Raw genomic sequence first — 25,839 nt, forward strand, 5'->3', positions numbered from 1 at the left:
CAGAGTGTAGGGTTGTCACAGACGCAGAGTGTAGGGTTGTCACAGACGCAGAGTGTAGGGTTGTCACAGACACAGAGTGTAGGGTTGTCACAGACCCAGAGCTCTAGTTTTCTAATTAACACCACAGGCTGTGTGACTCTAATTTAAAGGTACAAAGCCTCCAAAATCGAAAGCTTTTGAGTTGGATGAGGTTACACGTGGAAAATTCCACATCTGCACTCATGTCACCGGCCACAGCAAGAACACAGCCGCTCTGAGAATACCCTGCTAAGTGTCCTTCAGGTTAATGAGCCCTGTGCTTCTACTTGGGTCCCATCCTAGGGACACCTCACACCACCACCAACACACAAATGCTCCAAGGTCAAACAAGGAAAAAAGAACAAGTGAAGGAATGCGGGAGGGAAAGAAAACAGAATAAAGAAGGAAGGGATGGGGAAAAAGAGGAGACAGGGCGGGGAGGGGAGAGGTCAGGAGAGGAAGACTCACAGGTAAGAACTACTCGGGACCCCAAGCCCTTCAGGCGTGAAGTTTAAAAAGGTTTTATGCTGTTGTGTGAATATGAGGAAAGGGTTGGTATTCTCAGAATTCGCTTCTGAGTAAATAAGTATAAAATCAGCTTACGAAAATGGGGAAATTGCCCAGTTTCCCCTTCGTAGCAGGCTCAAATCCTTCCTAAAACACACTTCCTTCTGCCCACAGCAAGCCTGCTGTAGCTCCATGCTCATCCACTTTCCCTGCAGACAATGCCCAGCATATTAAATAAACACACTTTTTAAATAAACACAATCTCATTCACAGAATTAAACATTTGTCAACTTTGTACCCCGTGATCAACAAGGAGTTACACATGTACAGCTTGCCAAGAAGAATGAGTGGACTTCCTGTTGAAACTTACCATAATCAGATACAGTTAAGAAAGAAATGATGTGTGCTTACTGTCAGTGGGGGATGCCTGCCTCCTCTCCCTCTGTCACACAGAGTAGGGACGAAGTGAATGTATACATGGGCGGATCTCAGCTCTCTAGGCCCACATGCCCAGTCTATGACTGGAGCTGCCAGGATCAGTCTGCCATGGTGCAGACCTCTGGCACACAGCCAGGACCTTCCAGCTCAGCGTTTCTTCCTCCTCAAGCTCCGGAAAGAGCCAGAACAGGCAGGACAGAAAGGTCTATCTTTGGGCTGGCTGCCTGGAAGGCTTGGGTCAGAACAGACAGCACTGGTCCCGGAGTTGTCTAACCCCCAACCCCCAGGAATGAGTAAAGTGCAGGGGAACTTGAAGTCAGAGCTGAGGCTTTTGTAGCAAGGAAAAGAGGCTGCCATGGAAGGCCTGCATGAGCACATGTGCCCATGATCATTATATGTTAACTTACAGGCATGAGCACATGTACACATGATCATTATATGTTAACTTACCAGAAGCTGATGCTAGACTCAGAAGAAAGTAAGAACTGTAAAAATCAAAAACAAGCAAAAAACACAACAAAGTAATTCTAGTGTGTTATTTATATTTCCTATTTTTCCCCACTGGTATATAAAAACCAGTAAATATACACCAGATTAACTTTGGGTATATATGGCATGTTACAATATAACACTCAAGTTACTGTCTAACACTCTGAATGTGAATGGAGAAAGGGGTAGAGAGAGGGAGGGAGAGAGAAAGAGGAATAGAGAGGAAGGGAGAGAGAGAGTGTGTGCAAGAAAGAGCAAGCACTATGTAGAGGTGCAGTCTGTAGTTGTGAACTATACTGCAGAAATCTGAAACAAACATTGCCTTGCCAGCAGCGGAGCGATCACATATCCTAATGGAAGTAACCCTGCCTGCTTGCCTGGCTAGTAATATCCAATTTGATATTTCATATAAGGAGTAAAAGCAGACTTGCTGAAGGTTTGCATTAGGACTTCATTGTCCTGTGCACACTGATCACAATCAGACCTCCATTTGTGAGCACTGTGCAGACAGTACAAGGGAGACAATGATGGGGGCAGGGTATAAGAAGACACCAGGATCAATTTTGTACTGAATACCTGCAAATTAGCATTGGCTGAAAATACTCCATCTAAATACTACTCAGGAGCTACATGGGTATGTTATATGCCCCATAATTCTAATAAGTACACAGAGGCAGGGGCAAGAGGATACTGAATATAAGTCCAGCCTAGGCTATATAGTGCAATTGAGGCCAGCCTGAGCTATCCCAAACTCAAATAAGAAGAAACGCTATTGATGACCAAGATCTGTGACTCTACACCCAACCATCCTGGTGGAGAAGCGCAGACACCTAAGATTTTCCCCAACATTGCATAATCTTCAACTTGACTGCACTGCCAGGAAATAAAAGGTATTTTTTTCTCTAATACATAAATAATTTTGTTTCTCAAACTGGTTCCAGGGAAAAGGGTGGAATGTCCCAGAGCTGCACTCCTGACTAATGACCAAAAGTGGAGACGCCTTCCAAAGACAGCGTCCTGAGCATTAAGTCTGATCAGACTTTCTACTGTGACAAAGCTCTCTTAAGAAACAGGAAACAAACATTTTTTAACTTAAAAGAGGCTTATGAACCAGTATGACCTCAGCACCAGGGAGGCTGAGGCAGGAGGATTATGGGTCAGCCAGGGTTGTATACAGAGGCCTGCCTCACAGAAATCAAAACCAAGGAATCACAGAAGCTTATTTCTACCCGGGAAGGGCTTTCTCAGTAAGCTTGGACTGACAGACTAGTTACATTCTATCACTCCAGATTCCAACAGGGTGCTCAGGTCTCCAAGCTTATGCTGTCCTGGGGTGAAAGGCAGGCAGGCATTTGGTGGCCAGTCCTCAGTAAATGCTAACACCAGGGCCGGGCAGACTTCTGAATCAAGAGTTGCAGTAGTCATAATTTGATATGTAGTAATGTGGTAGTTCTGTTTTAAATGTTACTCAGAATTTAGAGCCTGAATCCACAGAAAATACAAAACTAAATCCTTACTCTTCAAGAATTCAAACTCAGGCTCTGCTGGTGACTGGGTAATGTCAGGCACCATGTTACAATCTCTCCATTGTCTTCTTATAAAATAGGATAACAGCAGTCATCTACCTGTTATACCAGTATTTACACACAATAATTTTAAGGAAGAAATAATTCATTTAAGGTGCTAAGGAGAACTATAAGTTGACTATTGTTCTCTAACAGTTTTAAAGATGAATTATGAGTATCCCTTACTTGAGAAACTTAGAACCAAAAACACCTCAGATTTAGGAGCTCATATTCTGGAATATCTGATATATTTGTGGGCTTTTCTTTTCACCTTGTCTATCTGTCTGTCTGTCTGTGTAATATATACAACACTGCACATGTGACACTTCCCACCTTGAGGCGGAATCTCTTATTTGTACCTTGTATTCCAGGCTACTTTCCTGTGAGCTTTGAGGAAGACTCCTGTCTACTCAGATCTACCCACAGTCACACTAGGACTACCACACATGGCTTTATTTGGGTTCTCAGGATTTGAACTCAGGTCCTGGGACTTGTGTAGCAAGCACTTTACTTGGCAACCTCTCTCTAGCTCTTGCCTAGCTTTCTAGACTTTTGAATTAGGAACGGTCAACTGGCCCTGTGTTTTGGCACTGAATTGTCTGTAAGTGCTTTGTGTTGTATATATAAACATAGTAATAAATAATGTCTATAAATATAACCATGCATATTTAAAGTCTTATCATATAAATAGTAAAAAGGTAAAAAGTAAAATGAGTTTGTTCTGGTGGCAATGATCATTCAATGTTGCCATTTAGTCCCCTTCCTTGCTGTTTGTCACAGCATTTCCAGACCATCACCAATACAATTAATTACCTCTGTTCCCCGGAGGTCCTTGGGAAGATAGACATCTTCAGTCATTTTAACACTCAGGCCAAAATCTACCAAAACAGCTTTTGTAGACATGAATACAATGTTGCTAGCTGCAACGAGAGGGGTTTTTAATGTGAGTTAATGCATCCTAACTCAACAGGAAAAAGTCATCTAGAACAGCAAGTCCTAACCAGAGCCGAAAGCAAAGCTTCTGACAATGACACAGGCGGTCCAACCCAGCAGAGGCCTGTCAGGGACCCACAGTGTGGGCAGATAGGAGCTACAGCCGTCAGGAAAGCTCGAGGTTTTGGCTTCAAAATCTAAGATATACACATCTACTATCGAGCCACTGTTGTTAAAAATATATATGTATAGGTTTTTTCTGATTAAAGCTATGGTGTCCAATTCAACATTAGGTATTAAAAGATTTATAGTAAGTCTCTCTGGTTTATTTCTATACTATATCTGAGTTCTGACAATTTTTTTTAAAGAGATTGTTTAATGAATTGTTGCCAAATTATGGCTCAAAATTAAGAGGTTATTTATTACTCAAAAAATATGCCTATGTGCTTGCATTATATAACACCCCCCCGTGTGTGTGTGTGTGTGTGTGCGTGNGTGTGTGTGTGTGTGTGTGTGTGTGTGTGTGTGTGTGTGTGTATGTGTGTTGGGGATCAAACCCAGGGCCTCCTATGGGCTAAACAGTTCTATCCCTGAGCTACCCACTCAGTACCGATTATTTTTAAATCACAATACAAGGACAGAGGCAGCACATCCAACAAACACTTGGTCATCATCCTTGTATCAATCTCCAGTCCTCAGCCTCCCTTCTGAGTGTTAACATTCCTGCTGTGAGCCCCTTAGGAGCACAGAAAAGGACACTGTGTCTGCAGGGAGCTGCCTGTCAGTGAGTGCTTTGGTTTAAAGCATCTCTCTAGCCCCATTAAACAGCAATAAGGCAGACCCCACTACTCACGTTTAATATCATGGTGGATCACTTTCTTGGAGTGCAGAAAATCAAGTCCCTTGAGAACGTGCTTCGTCACCCAAATAATTTCAAATTCTCTCATGGGCCCACAACTCTCCAGCTTCTCCAGAACAGACCCTCCCTCGCCGGCTTCCATAAAGAGATGGACAGTATCGCCCCACAGGACGGCACCATATAACTCAGCAATGTTCTCATGCCGGAAGCAGGCCTGGATTTCCACATCCGATGGCTTAAACTGATCTACAGGGATCTAGCAACACAAAACAGGGGCAAGAGTCTAAACAACCTCAGGACAATAAACAAACGCCAGACAATACAGATCAACCAGAAAACTGGAAGCCAAAACAACACAAGGACACCTTGATGTTTATAACAGAGCACTGTGGTGTCAAGAATTGTTTACCACACACCCACTTCTACGTCATGACATCTTTAGATATGAACTTTTTTAGACAATGAAAAACAAGGTAGGGAAAAAACTTACTTCATTTAGAGTTTAGGAATCCAAACAGGGTTTCAAAATACTGACTGAGCTAAGAATTTCCTATAATTGATTCTCTTCATCTCCATGGCTCCTAGAACACTGTGTTCCAAAATTTCACCTCACTGTGTGATAAGATGAAGTCACTGGTCCCTTGACCACCTCAGACTCAAGCCTTTAAGAAAAGCGCTCACCCGCCTTTACATCCTGTGAAGGCTCAGGTCTTCATCAGTAAGAACTGTGGTAAGAAGTAGTATTGGCAGAGCAGAGATAGCCTAAAATGCCTCCTAATATTGTGCTAGGGGCAAAAGAAAAATTGTAAAAGTTCCAGTACTGTTTTTAAATGATGCTGTGCACACATCTGGGAAAATAATAAGTTCCTGAGAATTGTCACATTATGGAAGGCTAGTTATCCACAAGCCTCCATCCTTTTGAGCCTGTCTGGGATTTTTAATTATATTTTGATTTTAAGAAAGTACTGCCCTAAAATATGTGACTATAACAAATACTAAAAGAACAACAATCCAACAAAATCATTTCCTCATGAACTTGTAGTAAAATTTAAAAATTATAATACTGGGTTGCCATTTTTTATAAAAGATCTCCAGATAATTACAGTTTGGAAACTCTGGAGCGATACTTCAAATAGCTTACTATAAGTCTTGTTTTCCTTTTAGTAAAAGATTGTCAAGTCAGGCTTTTTATTTGTATTGTTTTCTTTGAGACGGGGGTTGCACTATGTAGCCTTGGCTGGAACTCACTATGAAGACCAGGTTGTCCTTTAATTTATTATGATCCACCTGCCTCTGCCCCACAAGTGCTGGGATTAAAGGTGTATCTAGTGAATCATAATGAAAGGACAAATTAAAAACAATACATTGTTGTCTTGTGGGTAGCTTGGGAGACTGAAACATGGCATCTGAGAACCATTCTTTATTTTGCTTTTTTGTTAAATCAAGAGTGCACACAGGCCAGGGATGCAGCCTAGTGGTGGAGTACTTGCTGTGGATAAGTGAGTGGGCTCGATTCTAAACACCACAAAAAGTGTAGAAAATAATATTTAACTTCATCACACTGTAAAATGATGTCAAACCCAGTGAACTGTCGACTCTCACTACAGATGTGATTCCCAACTAAACTAAAAATACCAGACTCCACCAGGGATCCCCTGACTCTTTCCAGTCACTATGTCCCAAGGGTACTCCATGATCACAGCATTTAGCAGATGTATTTGTGGTTCTGTTTTTGTTCCTAATACAAATAAAACCTCGTACACTAGATCTTATTTGGTGTCCAGCTCTCTGAACTTAAGGGTTCTGAGATGCAGCCACACCCCTTTAGCTGTAAGCCATTCATTCTCTTTGTGATCTAGTGTCCCAGAGCATAAAGAGTCACCTGCCTGGCACCTGTGAAGCTCTCAGAATGCTACTTCAGCAAACCAGAATTGTCCCACAAACGGACACACCTCTGCTGTGTGTCATTAAGCAGTGAGTTACTGGGCCATTCCAGATTTGTACATTCTCAGCTGCCAGTGTGCCCAGCACTCCTCTGAAGCACCAATGCATTCATTTTAAACAGTCATTGCTTAATAAGAGATAAGGTCATATCAGCAACCTGTACAACTGAATTCAGCCCTATAATTCTGCAGTCCCGAGGAACACCCTATCTTTCCAGTCTCTGTTGCCTGCCTTGGACCCCTCCCCAGGGAACAGTAGCCGATATCCTCCAATGCAGGCAAGCTCCACTGATCCCATTTAAGGGAGATGGTGTCATCTAAGCCTTTGACAGACACACCAAAACATTATTTTAATTAGATTACAAGCTACAAGACACCTAAGTGGAGATGTAGGAGCTGAATGGTCCCAAGCTACAAGCCACTCCAGAAATGGCAGACACTTTGGGGTAGGAACCTTAGGTAAGACCCAGTGTGGGGATAAATAACTCTAAGCCAGGGAGTCAGACACACAGTGTGGCTGCACACACCAGTTTGCACGCCATTCTTTTCTTGGTCTTCATGTCTTGGGCTAAGTATACTTTTCCAAAGGCCCCCCGAGGAACGAAACCAGAGCCGATGTTCCTGTATGTCAGCTTCCAGGGGACAAGGAGAACATCCGAATCGATTTGGTAGCGGCCATTCTGGGGACTGATTACCTGTAAGGAGATACAGATGCTGAGGTGAGAGACTCACACAACAGAAGCTATTTTAGAAACATTCTTATGCACAGCCATCAGTGCAGTGGTTCCATGTGTGATTCTGAGATTACAGGCTATATTTAGAACTTGAGCAAGCCAGAGAAAGCTTGTAGCAGACACAAGTTCCTGGTCCAACCTGCTCATATTTCCAAATGCTTGTGAGTAGTTAGCTGCTAAATAGAAGTTGAAAAATTATTTATCTAAGGCGTCTGAGGACAGAGACCCAAAGACTGAAAATGAAGGCTGCACCGCAGCCTGGAGGTTGACTTGATTCTGTTTAAATGTGCTAGCCTGTTTGTCAGCTTTCACTCAGCCCGGATGCACACAGAGAGAGCGTGGAAATTAACTGAGGCTCAGGGAGGACTGTGGAGCCAGTGATATCAGTCATGAGTTGACAATGCTACATAAATAAGGAAGGGCAGAGTTGTTTCTCTTTGGCTTCCTTGCTTAATTTAATGTGTGCCTACTATGTGCTCTGGGATGGGCTTGGTGTTGAGGAGGCAGCCATGAGTAGAGATAAGTTGGGCCCAGGCCTTGAAGGGTTAGAATCAGGCCTTTCATAACAAGTGGATCTGGGCTGGGGGTGTTGCTCAGTGGTAAAACACCCGCCTAGTTCTCATAAGGTCCTGGGACTGACATCCAGCACTGCATACATAAACAACAAACAAAACATGCTTAGGTGCAAAGAACAAGAGCAAAACCTGTCCTGTCCAAACATCAAGAGGTATGTCCTGAGAGCAATGTGGGATGTGGATTCTACCCAAGTCCCCCATGGTGGGACATTCCAGAAGTACCAGCACTGAGAAGGCAGAGGCAAGAGAGTGGTGAGGGCTAGGCCAGTCAGGGATACATGGGAAGAACATTTAAAAAATAAATGAAAAGTGAGTACATACCCTAACTCAAGTAAAATGGTAGTCCATTGGAAGCATGGCCTGGAACACATGTTTTAAAAATGTCTACAGCAGTGGCTCTCGGCCTTCCTAATGCTTTGACTCCTTAATGCAGTTCTTCATGTTGTGGTGATCCCCACCCCACCCCCCACCTACAAACACTAAATTACTTCATTGCTACGTCATGACTGGCTTTGCTACTGTTGTGAATTGTAAGGTAAATATTTAATCTGCAGGACATCTGATATGCAACCCCTGTGCGCTTGCGACCCACCGGTTGAGAACCACTGATGTAAACTCTCCTGAAGGATTGTCTCCTAAAATGCCAGCTCTCCCCTCAGTGTGATTCATGCTATTATGGTCTGAGATATCACTCCAGGACTTAGGAATGAAATAGTATTGAGCTACCTTAAGAGCTGAGGAGAATGTGGAGCCCCTAAGCCTATCCCCTGAAAGAAGAGCAAGCACTTGATGCAACTATAGATGCAACTAGATGTCCACTCACCATTTGAGCCAGACCAAAGACTGCTCACTCAACCTCCATCATTGCTAATTTAGCTCCACAATCCACAAATGTGTGCTCGCTGTTAGCCAGGGAAGGAAGCAAAGAATAACCCAATACTTGGATATGCAAAAATCACTAAATTTAAACAATGTTTACAGGGTGCTTTTGCTGCGTTGTAACCCTGTACAGGTCCTTCCAGGAACTAAGTAGAGACCATGGGATTGTCTCATTTAAAATATGCTAACTGCCTCTCCAAAGAAGTGTTGTCTCTTATCGCTGCTGAGGACACTGCAGTGGTGGTCTCTTCTACATTTAGACAGAGCTAACATCTGGCATGACTTTCTTTGGGTCCCCTTGCTTCTTGTCATCCACAGAATGCTCTAGTTAACCATCTCAGTGTTTAACCCTTGTTTGTGAAAGTTTGGCTTTGTACTAAACTAAGTGTGCTATGAGCCAGTTCCACTACCACCCCCTTATTCTTTCCAGGGGGACACAGGGAAGGATCGGCCACTGCACTCTGAAAGCTAAGTAAGGACCCGTGCTTACCTAGCTGTCTGCATTATCTCATTAAAGTCTACAGCCAGCCTGAGCTATGTTCCTTCTATTTTTCTTTCCATTGCATAGCTGAGGCTGGCTCCAAGGGGTGAAGCAACTCTCCAATCGGTGCCAGAAAGGGGTTTTGCATTTGATTCTGCCTAACCCCACAGCCAGAGTGCCCACTCTTTGTGTATGAGCCTTTGGGGTTCCAGAAGGCTGTAATTAAAGCCATGCTGGGGTGCAGACTCAGTTCTTCAAAGTCACCTGGACTCACCCAGTGAGGCCCAAGTCCCAGCCAGTGAGCAATTCACAGCATTCCTGGCTCTCTCCCTAACTCCAGGTCTTTCTTGCTTGAGTTTGACAAGGATTTTTAGCTTTAATTTTCTCTTTCTAGGGTTCCAAACAACCTTGCAGAACCCTGTGATTTTTTTTTTTCCTGCCAGTTCTCCAATTTACCAAAGTCACTTTCCAGGACAGACACTTGACATATGCCATCTAGTCTCACATCCAGATTGCTGTTTTCTGTACTAAACCACACAGCAGGCAGTACCTGAGAACATTTCTTAGGTATTTTATTGAGTTAGCTGTGTGACCCAAAGTAGGAGTGGTCGTCAACTAAATCCATGCAAATAGATTAGCTAAAACAAAGGCTAAGCTACATCTCTCCTACCCTCTGGGGACATAAGTGGATCCCGATGTTCAGGTTCTGGTTAGTATAAGACAGGTAGTAAGAATTTCCATTTCAAAGGCAAACTACATACCAGGTTCTTAATTCAGAACTCTCAGCCACTGCCAAAATTCATCATATATATTTACATGAGTGGGAGTAGGCCACAGAGTAGAATCTAAGGTAAGGGGATCAGAGATAAATTTGATTATATATAAGAACTTGACAAATGTGGCACTGAACCTGCCTGGTTCAAACACCAAGTGGAGAGTTGGACTCTTCAACCCCAAGAGGATCATCATTCCGAATGCCATACCAGAAACTGTGAGCGAATGAATCCAGGAAGAGGTGTGTTTTGGGGGAGTGGTGTGTGGGGGGGACCCACATACAATTCCCAGGGTTGAATGCCTGGGGACTCATTTTTATTTTACTCCAGGTCAAGTATGAACTGGTTATAAATAACTTTGCACTCTGACATAGAGCAGTCTCTGGGCTAATCTCCTGATGCTCTTTTCTTGGGTTCTGTTGGATATGAGTGCAATCTTTAATAACATATGTTATTTTAAGGGAAGTAACACACGTATAAATACACACTTGGGGAGAACTAGCCAACATGCCATGCTTTGGGTTATTGTTCTATCTGTAGCTCTCCATCCTGTCTAATTAAGTTTGCAGCACTCTGTGTGCTGGCAGTCAGAACACAGCAGGTCTCTATGCCTGTGAGCCTTTGCACATACTGTCCCTTCACAGAAAACACTCTTCACTTCATTTAGCTGGCTCCAACGTGATGTTTACACCTTGGCATGGGTACCAGTTTTTCTTGCAAGCCTGTGCCGACATCCTCCTTTTTCCTTCCCTTAGAAATCTTGTCTAAGGACTCCCACGCCTGTCAGAGTGTAGGTCCGCTGTGACTGACTGTGTGCTCTTATATTACCTGTTCACTTGCATCCTGCAGCACCAGGCAGTGAGCTCCCTGTGTTACAGACTATCAAAATGCTATCTAGCATCTGGAATAGCCAGATACACCATAGCTATCCAGGTATGCCTACCAAATGAACAAGTAGGTAAAGAAAGGTTTCTTTCCTTATTTAGGAAGCTTTTACGGACACATTTTACTCTGGACCCATTCTAGGTGGCAGCTAATTCTCTAAGGAAGAGAGATAAGGAACAGCAAAGCCAGCCCAAAGCACACAGCTCTGCTAAGTCCACAGATGAAGCATGACAAAAGAAAACTCGACTAGATGATAGATGCATCCACAGAAGGCACTGTGCCAGAGTCAATGGGGTTAAAAGTCATGTCTATGACCATGATGCCAGACCAGCTCTGACCAGAGACCACTCCATAGGCAATTACTTATGAGGCACACAGCTGTGACAGATTGCTACAATGAACAGTTTCATTTTTAATGCCAGAATCAGGAAAGTCAAACACAGTCCTGAGAGGCCCAGCTCCTAGGCCTAATGGAGATGGATATACTCGCCCATGAGCTATACTGCTTTCTATCATCCCATTCTTTCTGGTCTTCTCGCCTTATATTTTATATTCTTCAGCATTAAAAGAAAATACAAGTATTTTTAAGATTATTAAGAGCCCTGCCTTCATGGTATCTTTGATTTATAATTTTATTTTTAGTTTGATTTGCTCATGTGTTGAGCATGGGCTCTCTAACAAGGAATGATAACCATTCGGTTGCACCTTGGCTGGTCAGGTTGTACGTCCTTCTAATGACTGTGGTTTCTGGCCCTTTCTGTGTTAGCTCTTCTGGTTCTACCCTTAAAGAGAAGCACGAAACCACTTTCTAGGAGTCTCTAAAATATCCCAGGATTCCCTATGTACGTGGACTGTGGTCCATCTCTCCTCAATGAGGGCAAACATACCCAAGTCTCTATACATTCACAAGCAAGGACAACTGATTTATCCCATTTGTATTCATATATCAAATATGTGTGAAAATGAAAGAAATGCATACATATTGAATTTGTCACACCCAAGTGTGTTATTTTGAAGCATACTTCTCTAATTTTACCCTGCCTGAGAAAATCAGGTATGGCTACTGCTTCAAATCATAAATTTCCATTTATAGAATGAAGTCACATCCTACAGACAAAGCATTTAGTCCACTGTTAAATGCAGTGTGGTAGACCCACACCAAAGGAAGTCACACCCCTGTGCAGAATGTGAGCTTGCTTCTTACTGAGCCAAACACAGTTGACAAATAACTCACTTCATAGCTGACCTAAATTACTGTGCTAATTTTCATTAAATAAATGAGACAATTAAGATTATTATTATTATTGCTATTGTTGTGATGTCCTTTGTCCCAACTTGGGCTCTTTGGGAAGAGCTCCCCCAGCATGGGACATGCTGGCATTTGTACACACCAAGCAAAAGAGAGCCATCTCTACAAATAGGCATGTTTGTAACTTACCGCCTACTCTTTTGCCAACTGTCCTTTTTACAAAATTAGATCGCCTTTTAACCACCGCCCACATATTCACCTCTGACACAATAAGGACCTGACAGAATGCCAGCCACACCTAGACACGCCACCTGAGCAACTACTGTGGCAACAAAGACTTGTCACGGTATCTTTGAATTATCTGCATACTTGGGATGGTTAAGCAACTCCATCACTGTGGGTCATCGCCACTTAAAGAGAGTGAATCTGTGGGTAGCTATTTGCCACCTGTAAGCTGCAGTTCTACAAGAACCAAATTTAACCAACGTGATAAGAGAAAATAATTCTGTTTTCTAAAACATTAAGACAGCTTTCATTTTTCTCTTGACTGATGAACTCCAATTAAGACCCTCTCTTCCATGTATATAATGAATGAGCCTTTCAATGAATTGTCAAAATAAGTCTGTAAGGGTTGAGGGTATAGGTCAGGGTTCAGTGCTTACTTACATGGCCTATAGTAAACAAAGTATATTCCTAATTCTTCTTCATAGGCTCACTACTAAATTACAGGCCCCTGCAATGGAACTTGCATGAAGATCTTCTTCCCATCTTTAAGAAGGAGGTGATTCTCATCAGTAACCACAATCGTTAAGACTTGTCTAAGTCAAGTTCAATACCACTGTGCATTCAGCGAAGCACTACCAGCAAAGCAGAGCACACAACACTCAACTGGTGAGAAGACACATACCATATTTAATAAAATTCCACATTCTTGTGGTCGGCGTCCATAAAAATGCTTTGTCATATTGGAGATATGGTTTGCAAATGCAAGCAGATCCTCCACGGTTCCATATCTGACAGATGACAACCAGGGAACCTCCTGGCCACTCCGAAGCAGTGACTCCGAACGTTCCTCGTTTTGATTGCTGTCTGGACACATGGTCATCAGACTGGGCTCATACACTGCTGGCTCTTCACTTGCATAAAGGTTCTCCATTATGTCTATGACTTCCGACACGTTTAAATGCTTAATTAGTAAATCAACGTCTTCTTTCTCGTCACTTCCAGTGCTCATGTACTCCATCACTGTGGTGCCCGCTGAGAGTCTACAGAAGGAAACACAAACACTTCCTTCACTCTAAGGTGTTTGCATTGGAGACCAAAGGGCCTGGGGACCTGCTCCTCTGTGCCTCCGTTCATAACAAGCATTCTTCTTTACTCACACATGTGAATTCAAGTGAACAGTGCCAAGGTCAAAGGGACCTTAGATAATCTTTAGTCCAGCTTGCTTTGCAGGGGAGACCTGAGATGCTTGGGAGGCACTCACTCTGGCATCTGCTTTAGCCACTGAAAACAAACTTTCACTAAACATAAACACAAGAGACAGCAGTCCGGGTCTCTCTGAAGACTGAGGTTCCTGCTTTTTATAATTACTGACCTTGCACAACTTCATTGTACAGCCCAAGATCGCTGTGGCTTTAAAGAAAAAGTGGTTTGAAAGAAAATGAACCACTTGACTAAAATTCAGGAACTAACTAGGTAAACAAGCTAAGTCCCAAGAGAGAAGAAAGTGTGTAAAACAGTTTAATTGGAGGGTATGAAATGTAAGACGTTACCTGTGTGGGGAAATCGGGTAGGAAGAAATTAAACAGCTCTATAGAAGGGGACAGGAGCTGGGATTCTATATGTGCCAAAGATAAACAAGTATCAGAAAGGTGACTCATTGACCTGTGAGTCATAGCTCCCTCCTGACACCTGAATATCTTTTTTTAAATAGCACAAAGCACACATCTTGAAGGTCCCAGAAAGCTAATGTAATACCTATATCTGGAGAGGCTTTAGTAGGAGAAAGAGCCCAGGAAAACCAAACCTGCTATAAGCAAGCCACAGGTGAAGTTCAACTGACTTCACCAGCCAAAGTGACACTTCAGTCCCACAAGATCAGGTGCTACACTTAGGAAATGTAGATGACAAAAGAAGTCAAGCGAGCTGATAAAAAGTGACAATAAAAAGTGATACTGTCCCTCTGGGTCCTGAGATAACTCTGCTCCCCTACAAATAAGCGCACCTACGAGATCTAAGCAGATTTAAAGCCTGTCTGACTTAAGCATCTCTGGAAGATATGTCAGGTCCGTAAGAGCACAGGAGCTTAGGAAGTGCTATAGTGCTGGGGTGGAGGCAGGCGACTCCCTAGAGCTCACTGGCTGGCAGCTTTAACTGAACCCATGAGCTCTAGGTTTAATGAAAGACCTCCCTAAAAGTAAGCTGGGAAAGACAGCCAATGTTGACTTCTAGCCTCCACATGTACCAGCATACACATGCACTATGCATGTGCACCTGTATTATATATACATATAATATAATACACACACAAGCATGTACATGTACATTACATCAATACACACACAGCAAGTAATAAAATATTACTCCGCCAAAGCCACGAACCTGTATCAACTTGGAGCTTCAGCTCAAAGTTCCTGGAAATTTCCACCAGGAACATCTGCACACATGATCAAGTCATGTGCTTCTGGTATGCAAATGAGGAAGGCATTAGTATCCATCCCACTGTCTTTATGCCCAAATCTCACCACCAACCTCTCTGCCTATGAGATGGTTAAACAAGTATCTTAATCTCTCTGTACCTTGGTTTCCCTCAGCTGTAAGGTGGAGATAACAATAGCACCTATCATCCGATTACAAAGGCTCCTGCACACAATCTACCAGTGTCTGGTGTGTAGTGAGTTAAGCTGTGCCAACAAGCACTAGGATGTAGACCTAGATGAACAGATACCATGCTGGCCTCCTTTCCCGTCTGTGAGTCTGATTTGATTGCCTATTCCCCAGACTGGCTTTTAAAGATTTTAAAGTTTTTAAAGTTTTAAATATTTTAAAGTTTTAAAAGTTTTAAAGTTTTTAAAGATTGTGTCTTCGTTGAAGCAAAGGGGGAAGGCGAGCCCAGACAGAAACGTCTGCCTCTGCTAGTTATCAACACACTTAAATCTAGACCATGGTCCACACAGTGCCTTCCCAGACAGTTTACACATCGCTGAGGAAGATTGTGATTCAAGTCCCTAACTTGTCAAGCTACACAGGAAGCCTTGTAAGCTGATAGGGAGAGAACCTTCAACCTCAGTTTCGCACAGCCATTAGTTGCAGTTTCTGCAGCTGTAGAATTTACTAGGAAAACAGAAGTTAAAAATCCTTTGGCTTTAAGCTCCCTTGGTAAAGGCTCCAGACTGAATTAGCAAATAAATGACCTGACAAAACAGTAAAGTTTGTGACTCAAGAAAGAAGGGGTGTGGGGAGAGGTGTCCAAACAGTTCCAAATTATGACACTGTTCTAGAAAGGAAAGACCAGTTTGGGTTTGCAAACCTGCAGAAAGGTGTGAACAAAATGTGTGCCCTTATAGGCTATACTTAAAGCCTAAGAAATCACACACACACACACACACACACACACACACACACAAACACACACACCAAATGGACACGCACACATACATACACACACACACACACACACACACACACAGAGGTCTATATGGGAACAAGACAGAGAGGGGGAGGGCAGGGAGATGGAGGGATGTTTAACTCTGAAACTTTCTATAGAGCTTGCTCAATTCCTGAGAGGCTCTTGCCACAAAGATCTGCTGCCCAACAAACCAGTGCCCCCACAGTCTCTGGAGCAAGCGTGAGAGCCTACACCCTCCAGGCTCAACTAAGCAGACCACACATTAGCTTATGGTTTCTGAGCTACACAAGACCAGCGCCCCTGTCTGTGCATGGTGAAGCCACTCCAGTTTAGTGATGAATGCGCTCAGCTTAACATCCCTGATCCTGGACTCAGGTCAAAATCCTCTCCAAAAACCGTATGTCCTAGCAGGATGGAGAGTTAGAACAGTTTAGAGACAGTTGTTTCAAATGCAGGCCAAGACTGGTGGGGTTTTTTGTAATTAAATTTCAAAATATTAACTATAAATTAACTTAGAATTATTTCAGAAAGTACCTATGAAAATAAAAAAAAAAAAAAAACCCAGGAATGTAAGGCTCTCTCTTGGCTGTTAACATCCACACAGCGAACCTAGAGAACCTCGAATTGCCCAGCAAGTAAATGCAGACTATATACAGTCTTGATATTCTGCCTTGCAGTGGGGGGTGATGCCTGTGTTAGTTCCCATTTTAAAAAGGGATTTTCCCCCATTGAAACAACCCATTGCTCCTTCGGACATATCTCTTAATATAGTTTTCTTTTGAAAAAGTCCCAGAAACATGCTTTCTAGCCCTGTTGAATCAAATTCACTCTTGTTCAAAACTTCAAGACGTCTCAAGTGTCCTGCTCCTAGTCTCCTACAGGATAAAGTCTTTAAGGACCAGAACACACAAGCCTCAATCCATTGAAGTTGGGTGCCTCAGCAGATGTCTTATAATGCTAAGCAAGTTTATTGGCTTTATCTTTCCCAACCCCATCCATCCATTTTATCAAAAACCGGATTATGTTTTCCTTCGGGACCCAAATATGTTTCCCACAACTCCCTCTCGACCCACTTGGCCCCTTAAGATAAGCAAGCTTTGCTTAAGGTAAAAGAAGCCCAGCAACTCAGCGACCATAGTGGGGTCCTTTAGGCTCCAAGTTGTACTCACCCAGGCTCAGAGTCCAGCAGTCCAGGTAGCGTCCCCCCCGCAGGAGGCGCGATGAGCGCCAGTGCTCGCGTCCCCCGCCACAGCCCAGGCCTGCACTGACTGGTCACCCGAGATCCGGGAAGAAGGAGGAAGGGGGGAGGAGCCTCGAGTCCACACTGCCCCGCGGTCTTGCGCAAGGTGTTTTCCAGCTGTACCTGCGGGCGGCAGGCCACCCGAGTGTTCACCGGTGGGAGGCACGCTCCGTTTCAGTGTGGGACCCCCTGGGCATCTAGGTGGAACGCCCCTGAAACACACTCAGGGCACCCTAAACCCTGTTACCTGAGTGTTCTGTGTGCCCGCTCCGAGCTTGGGCTCGGTGGGCAGCGGGTGGCCAGCCTGCGAGACCCAGGCGTGCGGGCGTGCTGAGGACGGGCGATGGACTGGAGGGCGGGCGATCGGCAGCAGGAGGAGCAGTACGCTGCGGGCCCTGACTCTCGGCGTCTGAACCAGCATTGGAGAGGCGCAGCCAACGCCAGCCTCCTCCCCGCCTTTTCCATTTCCCTTTTCTCTCCGTAAACAGAAAGGGCCTGCCGGCTGGCCCCGGACATGGGAGCCCCCGCGCTGGGAAATTCCGTCCTCCCACCCTCGGGCCCCGGGGCGCGGGGTGGAGATGGAGGCGGAACCGGGCGGAGCGGTGCTGAGAATCCACCCCACCCCGGGCTTGTGCTCCCAATCTGTGGCCAGAGAGCGTCTTCCTGGCCGGAGTTTGCGGTTCCAGATCCTCCCCAGGACCTGCCAAGAGGACCAGCTTTCCCAGTTGCAGCGGGAGGCTTGCAAGCAGCCAGGATTCAGTTCAGATACTGTACTTTTAAGTTACGGCAAAAGTTTCCTGCGGTATTCTCTACTCTCACAACTAGTTTTGATCTTTAGTCTGCTGAACCAGTTGTTCGATGGCACAGCTCTACTTTTAGAGCTGACTTCTAGGATCCCTTAGCTCCAGGTAATAATCTAGGGGTTTGCTTCTTTGTTAGAAAGTTTAGGGAAGGTGAGACCCAAATACAGTTCTAGGAGGAAAGCACCTCCAAGAACTCCAGTCACCATTTATCCTGCTCCTCCCTCCAAATGCTCCATATCAAAGACCAGGCACTTTACAAGACCCCAGAGAACAAGCGAGGTCTAATGCCCATCCCAACGACCAGACCTGGGGGTCCTAGGCTGAGTTGTGAAGCCAGTGCCCCTGTAACTAAGCTGCTGCTCTTTCGGCTCTTGACAGTCCCCGACTCATTCCTCACCAGGTTCAACTCACCCCTTAAGATGATCTTTCCACGATCCCTCCGTGGAAAATGAATTGTCCTTCAAGGATATCCTAAGAAAACTTCTGGCAGAGGTAGGACAGAAAGCTCAGGTGAGGAATGGCGCCCGGGTTATCCTTAAGGTGCATAACAAGCAAGACTAGATTTGCTTGGTGAGGAAAGTCGCCTGACTGTCTGCAGTTACTTTATAATGTGAGAGCTTTGTGTGACTTGAAGTACTTTGATGGTTACAGGAATCTCTGTTGCTCCCCTTGTGGAGGACTTGACCTTTCTGTTCTCACAGAGAGTGAGCTAGCACAGCCCACACCAACCAAGCAGCCTGGGAATTGGCAAAAGCAGCCTGCACTGGGCTCTTCGGGGGGCCTCAGTCCTTGGATCTTAGAACTGGGCAGAGAGCTGATCATTCCAGGCTCTGTTGAAACTCAAGCACGCTACCCTTTAGACTTTCTGAGGAAACCCAGATTAGTACAGAGTTTGCATCTACCTGCTATGTGAGATTCATCTCTCCCTTGTCAGCTGACTTAGGCCATAAAGGATGGGCTTATAAACACTTTAAAAATAGAATCATGAAACCACGCCTCGCCCTGCCCCGCCCCCTTGGATGAGCTCATTACACCACACATATTTTGGGAAGTGAGTCTCTGAGTTCCCTGCAGTAGGCGCCCCAGTACAACTGTACTTTAATGAACTAGATATTTTTGCTTTAAGCACCTGCTGATTTTATGTTGTGGGGTGAATTTAAAAACTTAATTTCGGACATCTTATATTTTGTTTTTGTTTTTAGATAGGGTGGTTTTTCTGTGCCTCGGAACTATCTGGCCTCAGAACTCACTCGGTAGCCTAGGATAGCCATGAAGCAAGAAACTTGCTTCCCAAGTGCTAGGGTTAAAAGTATGCATCATTACACCTGGTGACTTTCAGATGTTTAAAGTCTAACAAAACAATGAATTTACCAACCTCAAACAGACTGAAAAGAGAATACAACTGCAAAGAAGGAAGCTTGCTAGCTCTTCCTGGATTTCTTTTCAGACCTGTGCTAGCAAAGTGTGTGTTTACAGGTGGTGGTGGTGGTGGTGGTGGTGGTGGTGGTGTAGCTGGGTCTTCAAGTATCTAGGACTGTAGGTGTGCGCAACCACACAGGGCTAAATGACTTTTAAACTTTGCAGATGAGAAGCCTGCATGTGGAGAGCCACTGGCTGAGGCTCGGAGGAGTCTGTTTTATTTTATGCATGCATGTCCGTATGCATGTATGCGTTGAGGCTGCGGCTCATGCTGTAGCCCAAGCTAGCCTGTAATTTGACATTGCAGCCCAGGCTGGCATTGGATTCCTATGAGGTACTTCTGCTTCCACCACCCAAATGCTGGGATTACAGCGCTTAGGATGGTCTCCACAGGGCACAAACTTCCAACCCGGGCTGGGCTGCAGTCGGTTGCTGCAGTTCCCTGGAGAAGTTTTTTTTCCCTCAGCTGGGGCAACAATGAGCTGTGTGAGGCCCCTGTCAGCAAGCACTTCATGACTCTGTAGTTAGAATTTGTTAGGAAATTTTTCCTTATTTACTCATTCAGGAAAGAAAATGATTAGCAACTAACCTGACAATCCTCTCATCTAGGTAATAAAAAATATGCCTGTAGTTTAGTATATTCATAAGGCACTGCTTTCCAGTCTTCTCCATATGTACAAACTATAGCCAGGCATAAGACACAAGGGTGGTGTCTTAGGGTTTAATTGCTGTGAAGAGATACCATTACCTAGCAACTCTTATAGAAAATAAACATGTAAATGGGTCTGGCTTACAGTTTCAGAGGTTCAGTCCATTTTCATTATGGCAGGAAGCACGGCAACGTGCAGAAAGACATGATGCTGGAAGAGGAGTTGAGAGTTCTATGTCTTGATCCAAAGGCAGCCAAAAGGAAAACTGTCTTCTGCACTGGGCAGAGCTTGAGCATAGGACCTCAAATTCCAGCCCCACAGTGACATACTTCCTCCAACAAGACTGCATCCATTTTAACAAGGACACACTCACTTAATAGTGTCATTTCCTAAGGGCCAAGCATTCAAATGCATGAGTCTATGGTGGCCAACCCTATTGGAACCACTACAGGTGGCAAGGATCTGTAATCCTAACATGGGGAGGTTGAGGCAGGAAGATCAAAAGTTCAATGTCAAGGGCTAGAGGCACAGCTTACCAGTTAAAAATGGTTACTGCTCTTGCAGAGGACTTGCTTTGATTTCCAACATCCACATCAGGTGGCTTACAATCATTTGCAGGATGAATAGCGCCCTCTTGGGCCTCTACAGGCATTGCATCTGAGAGAGAGAGAGAGAGAGAGAGAGAGAGAGAGAGAGAGAGAGAGAGAGAGACCAACACACACTTAATAAAAAATTTTTAAAAATTAATTTTTTAAATGCTCAATACCATTCTAGGTTATATAGCAAGATCCTGTCTCAAAAGGGCAAAAACAAAATACAGACATTTGTGAACAAAATAAACTTGAATAAATTGGAAGATAATTATATGCATTCTGATAGGAAACAATGGTTCAAAATTCATTTTAGGACAATAACAAAACCACAAGGTATTGAGGAAAAATTAAATGCTCAATTTTAAGAAAACTTTAAATAAGATACTTTAGATTAAGAGGGTGTTGAGGTTAATTTGTGAATATAACTTTTTTTTAAAGGATTCTAATATTTATTCCTAAGGAAAAGTAAAGGGAGAAACCTATCAGACTATGTGTTCTCTTAATTTCTAAGTCGCTCTCTTCTTTTTAATTGGATATTTTATTTGTTTACTTTTCAAATGTTATCCCCTTTCCCATTTCCCCTCTGCAAATCCCCTATCCCATCCCCCCTTATCCTGCTTCTATGAGGGTGCTCCCCTACCCACCCACTCCTGCCTCTCTGCCCTAGCATTCCACTGGGGCATCAAGCCTTCACAGGACCCAGGGGGCCTCTCTTCCCACTGATGCCAGATAAGACCCCTTCAGCTCCTTCAGTCCTTCCCCTAAATCCTCCACTGGGTCCCTGTGCTCAATCTAATGATTGGCTGTGAGCATCTGCGTCTGTATTGGTCAGGATCTGGCAGAGCCTCTCAGGAGACAGCTGTATGAGGCTCCTGTTAGCAAGCATTTCATGGCATCAGCAATAGTGTCTGCCTTTTGTATCTGCCTGTGGGACGGATCCCCAGGTGGGGCAGTCTCTGGATGGCCTTTCCTTCAGTCTCTGTTCTGCTCTTTGTCCCTGTATTTCTTTAAACAGGAGCAATTCTGGATTAAAATTTTAGAGATGGCTGTGTGGCCCCATCCCTCGATGGGGGAGGGGGCATGCCTATCCTCTGGATATGGTCTCCTCAGGTTCTCCCTCCCCTTTGTGGGATATTTCAGCTAATGACATCCCTGTGGGGTCCTGAGAGCCTCTTGCTTTCCTGGCATCTGGGACTTTCTAGTTGCTACCCTCAGTTCTTCATGCCCCCCTCCAATTGCTTCACACCTCTATTCAATTTCCTGACCCTCTGTACATCTCCTCCATCTCCTCCCATACCTGAGTCTTCCCCTCTTTTACCACTCTCCCCCATCCCTTCCTGCCAAGTCCCTCCCACCCTTGATTATGTTGTTCCCCCTTCTAAGTAGGACTGAAACATCCACTCTGGTCATGCTTCCTCTCAAGCTCCATGCAGTCTGTGAGTTATATCTTGGGTGTTCCACGCTCTTTGCCTAATGTCCACTTATCAGTAAATACATTCTATGTGTGTTCTTTTGTGACTGAGATACCTAACTCAGGATGATATTTCCTAGATCCATCCATTTGCCTGTGAATTTTGTAAAGTCATTGTTTTTAATAGCTGAGTAGTATTCCATTGTGTAAATGAACCACATATTCTGTATCCATTCTTCTGTTGAGGGACATCTGGGTTCTTTCCAGCTTCTGGCTATTATAAATATGGCTGCTATGAACATAGTGGAACATGTGTCCTTATATGTTGGAGCATCTTCTGGGTATATGCCCAGGAGTGATATAGCTGGGTCCTCACGTAGTACTATGTCCAATTTTCTGAGGAACTGCCAGACTGATTTCCAGAGTGGTTGTACCAGCTTGCATTCCCACCAGCAATGGAGGAGTGTTCCTCTTTCTCCACATCCTTGTGAGCATGTTCTGTCACCTGAGATTTTGATCTTAGCCATTCTGACCAGTGTGAGGTGGAATCCCAGGGTTGTTTTGATTTGCATTTTCCTGATGACTAAGCATGCTGAACATTTCTTTAGGTGCTTCTCAGCCATTCAAGTTTCCTCAGTTGAAAATTCTCTGTTGATAGGATTATTTGGTTCTCTGGAGTCTAACTTATTGTGTGAGGTACAATGTGTGCTTTGAGCTTCAGTAAAGTTTCTTTTATGAATGTGGGTGCCCTTGCATTTGGAGCATAGATGTTCAGAATTGAGAGTTCGTTTCGGCATATTTTTCCTTTGATGAGTATGCTTATCTTTTTTTTTGATAACTCTTGGTTGAAAGTCATTTTTATTCGATATTAGAATGGCTACTCCAGGTTGTTTCTTGGGACCATTTGCTTGGAACATTGTACAGCCCTTTACTCTGAGGTAGTGTCTGTCTTTGTCACTGAGGTGCATTTCCTGTATGCAGCAAAATGTTGGGTCCTGTTTACATACCCAGTTTGTTAGTCTATGTCTTTTTATTGGGGAATTGAGTCCATTGATGTTAAGAGATATTGAGGAATAGTGACTGTTGTTTCCTGTTATTTTTGTTAGAGGTGGAATTATGTTTGTGTGGCTATCTTCTTTTGGGTTTGTTGAAAGAAGATTACTTTTTTTGTTTTTTCTAGGGTGTAGATTCCCTCCTTGTGTTGGAGTTTTCCATTTATTATCCTTTATAGGGCTGAATTTGTGGAAAGATACTATGAAAATTTGGTTTTGTCATGGAATATCTTGGTTTCTCCATCTATGGTAATTGAGAGTTTTGCTGGGTATAGTAGCCTGGGCTGATATTTGTGTTCTCTTAGGGTCTATATGACATCTGCCCAGGATCTTCTGGCTTTCATAGTCTCTGGTGAGAAGTCTGGAATATTTCTGATAGGTCTGCCTTTATATGTTGCTTGACCTTTTTCCCTTACTGCTTTTAATATTTTTTCTTTGTTTTGTGCATTTAGTGTTTTGACTATTATGTGATGGGAGGAATTTCTTTTCTGGTCCAATCTATTTGGAGTTCTTTGGTGTTTCAACATAATAAAGTTCTTATATGCAGAACACATAAGTTTTGTCAGAGCCTGATACACCCTTATAAGGCACACAGTCCCACGGATGGTATATCATGTGAGCACCAACTAAGAGTCAAGGCTTTCTGCTCTGTATCCCACCCCTTGGTTTTGACCATATTCCTCTGGCACTAAATATATTAATTTCATCCCCTAGCACACACTGTGTCCCTTCTCATCACCATAAGAAGTGTGAACTGCTGGTTGGTGAATCATCCATTCAGTCTCACTCTGCATCTTAGGATTGATCAAGGATGTTCATCAGACTCATGGGACCATAGTGTGCATTGCTAGATTCTGCTCTGCCTCTGCAGCTCACTAAGACTTCAGACACCACTGGAAAATGAAAAACGCTAGAGCTTGGGCTCTCACCTGCCCCCCTGTGGGGATGAAAGAACAAGTCCATTTGGGAACATACATATGACATAGCTCTAAGCCCGTGAGGCTTTGTCCTCATCCTCTGCAGCTCTGCCTGGGACTGACTGTAGCAGAGAGCAGACAAGGACCAAAAGGGCAGTCCCTCTGCCATCCTACTTTTCCTCCATGAACCTGTCAGCGTTTGCCATCAGTGTGCAGAGCAGGAGGAAGCACTGGAAAGAGGACTTTGGGCCTCCGCAGAGACTGATGAATCTTGAGGTTACAAGGGAAGTCCTGAGGGACTACCACGTGGGAATGGAAGGGGTATTTCTGAATGTACTCAGCTGTGGCTGTTGTCTGACTATGAACTGGGCTTGCGGGTGAATAGAGACCACCTGTTGGTGGCTAAAGCTAAAACTTAAGCTTTTTTCATTTTAATTTGACTTTTGAGACATCCCCAAATTTGAGCTCCTTGGGCCACATTTGGAAAATGGGAACTATTGCTGTGGGCTTCTTCATTCACCCTCTCAAATGCAAACTTCTTACTCATGGCCTTCTAAAATGACCAGAGAGGGCAGCCTGCCCCCAGGACTGTGGAGGGCTCGTCCTCGACTGGAATCTAGCTTTCATTAGTCACATTTGAGAGGGGGAGACAGACGTCAGTGGTGGCCCTCCTAACCTCTCTCTCCTCACACAGCCCCTCCTGGACTTGTGGAGATTCTGCACCTTCAGTCATGTGGGCCTCACCCCTCTTCTTTGCCTACATTTCCACACACACAGCCTTCTCTGACCTTCTGCTTACAGCACCTGCAGCTAAGGCACACGGACAATAGAGTTGGCCATGCATGGGACCTATTGTCCATGTGTGATTGGGTATGGGGAGGAACTGTTTAAGAAAAGACTATTCAACTTGATCCTACTTCTGTATATGCAAACATAAATGTTCAGTGCAGGGGGGAAAACACAACACATCTTGAGTCTGCCCTTTAACAACCATGGCATAGGAAGCCCCTACCAAACTGGCATTCTTTATGTGCGACACAGAAGTAAACCTTTGTGATCGTCTCAACAGAGGCAGAGTTCGGTTTGTTTAGCCTTTTGAGTTTCAGGGTTTTTGGTGTTGATTTAAAAAGAAATCTTTTTAAAAAGTTATGATGTGTGGGGTGTTTTGCTTTCATGAATGTCTGTACACCATGTATGTGTAGAACCTCAGGAGGTCAGCAGAAGACATTGGGATACTGGAACTAGAGTAACATGGTTACAAGGAGCCCTGCGGGTTCTGAGAATTAGATCCAGGTCCTCTGGAAGAACACCTTGTGCTCAGAATCACTGAGCCACCTCTCCAGCCCTGGGTGCTTTGTCTTAAATCAAGAAAGTAAAATTTAAAAATAAAATTGATAGGTTATTTCTCCACCAGTGAAATGAACCAATTCAAGCCAGATTAGATTATATTAAAAGCAGGTTTATTGGGAAGCTGCTCTGGGGCTAGATCACTGGCCCTGTGGCAGGGTATGCCAGGTAGGGACTGAGGGATGCTGGAAGAACCTGGAGGCTAGGTCTGCTTTGATATGTAAAATATGCAACTCAGCTCCTTGTCCCAGAGTTCTTTCTTTCATTTCCTATACCATGTGTACCTCTGCATCACAATTCTAGACAGTGAGTCATTTACAAAAGCCTCATATTCATTCTCACAGTGGAGGTGGTGAGGGTCTGGTGTGGGTCCTGTGCCTGCTGAGGGTCTGGTGTGGGTCCTGTGCCTGCTGAGGGTCTGGTGTGGGTCCTGTGCCTGCTGAGGGTC

The 25,839-nt window shown here is 44.2% G+C and overlaps 1 protein-coding gene and 1 long non-coding RNA gene across 3 annotated transcripts in view; one reads left to right on the forward strand and one right to left on the reverse strand.

The window, feature by feature from the left end:
• Map3k8 (mitogen-activated protein kinase kinase kinase 8) overlaps positions 1-18,494 on the reverse strand; it is a 26,323-nt gene extending 7,829 nt beyond the window's left edge. Inside the window, exons 1-6 of one of the 2 annotated variants that reach the window (XM_021214795.2) lie at positions 17,447-17,712; positions 17,129-17,322; positions 13,236-13,593; positions 7,280-7,447; positions 4,804-5,065; positions 3,831-3,937 (exon numbers count right to left, since the gene is read on the reverse strand). In XM_021214795.2, coding sequence (XP_021070454.2) covers positions 3,831-3,937; positions 4,804-5,065; positions 7,280-7,447; positions 13,236-13,593; positions 17,129-17,322; positions 17,447-17,620 — 1,263 coding nt within the window. In that variant the 5' untranslated portion in view covers positions 17,621-17,712. Of the gene's footprint in view, positions 1-3,830; positions 3,938-4,803; positions 5,066-7,279; positions 7,448-13,235; positions 13,594-17,128; positions 17,323-17,446; positions 17,713-18,413 lie in introns of those variants that run through there. The other variant, XM_029546959.1, reaches the window with a different exon arrangement.
• Positions 17,844-25,839, forward strand: part of LOC110332849 — an 18,423-nt gene continuing 10,427 nt past the window's right edge. The window contains exons 1-2 of the long non-coding RNA XR_002381041.1: positions 17,844-18,107; positions 18,403-18,494. This is a non-coding gene — a long non-coding RNA (uncharacterized LOC110332849). The remainder of the gene's footprint in view (positions 18,108-18,402; positions 18,495-25,839) is intronic.

The sequence above is a fragment of the Mus pahari genome, chromosome 15 (assembly GCF_900095145.1).
Source record: "Mus pahari chromosome 15, PAHARI_EIJ_v1.1, whole genome shotgun sequence".
NCBI classification, from domain to species: Eukaryota; Metazoa; Chordata; class Mammalia; order Rodentia; family Muridae; genus Mus; species Mus pahari.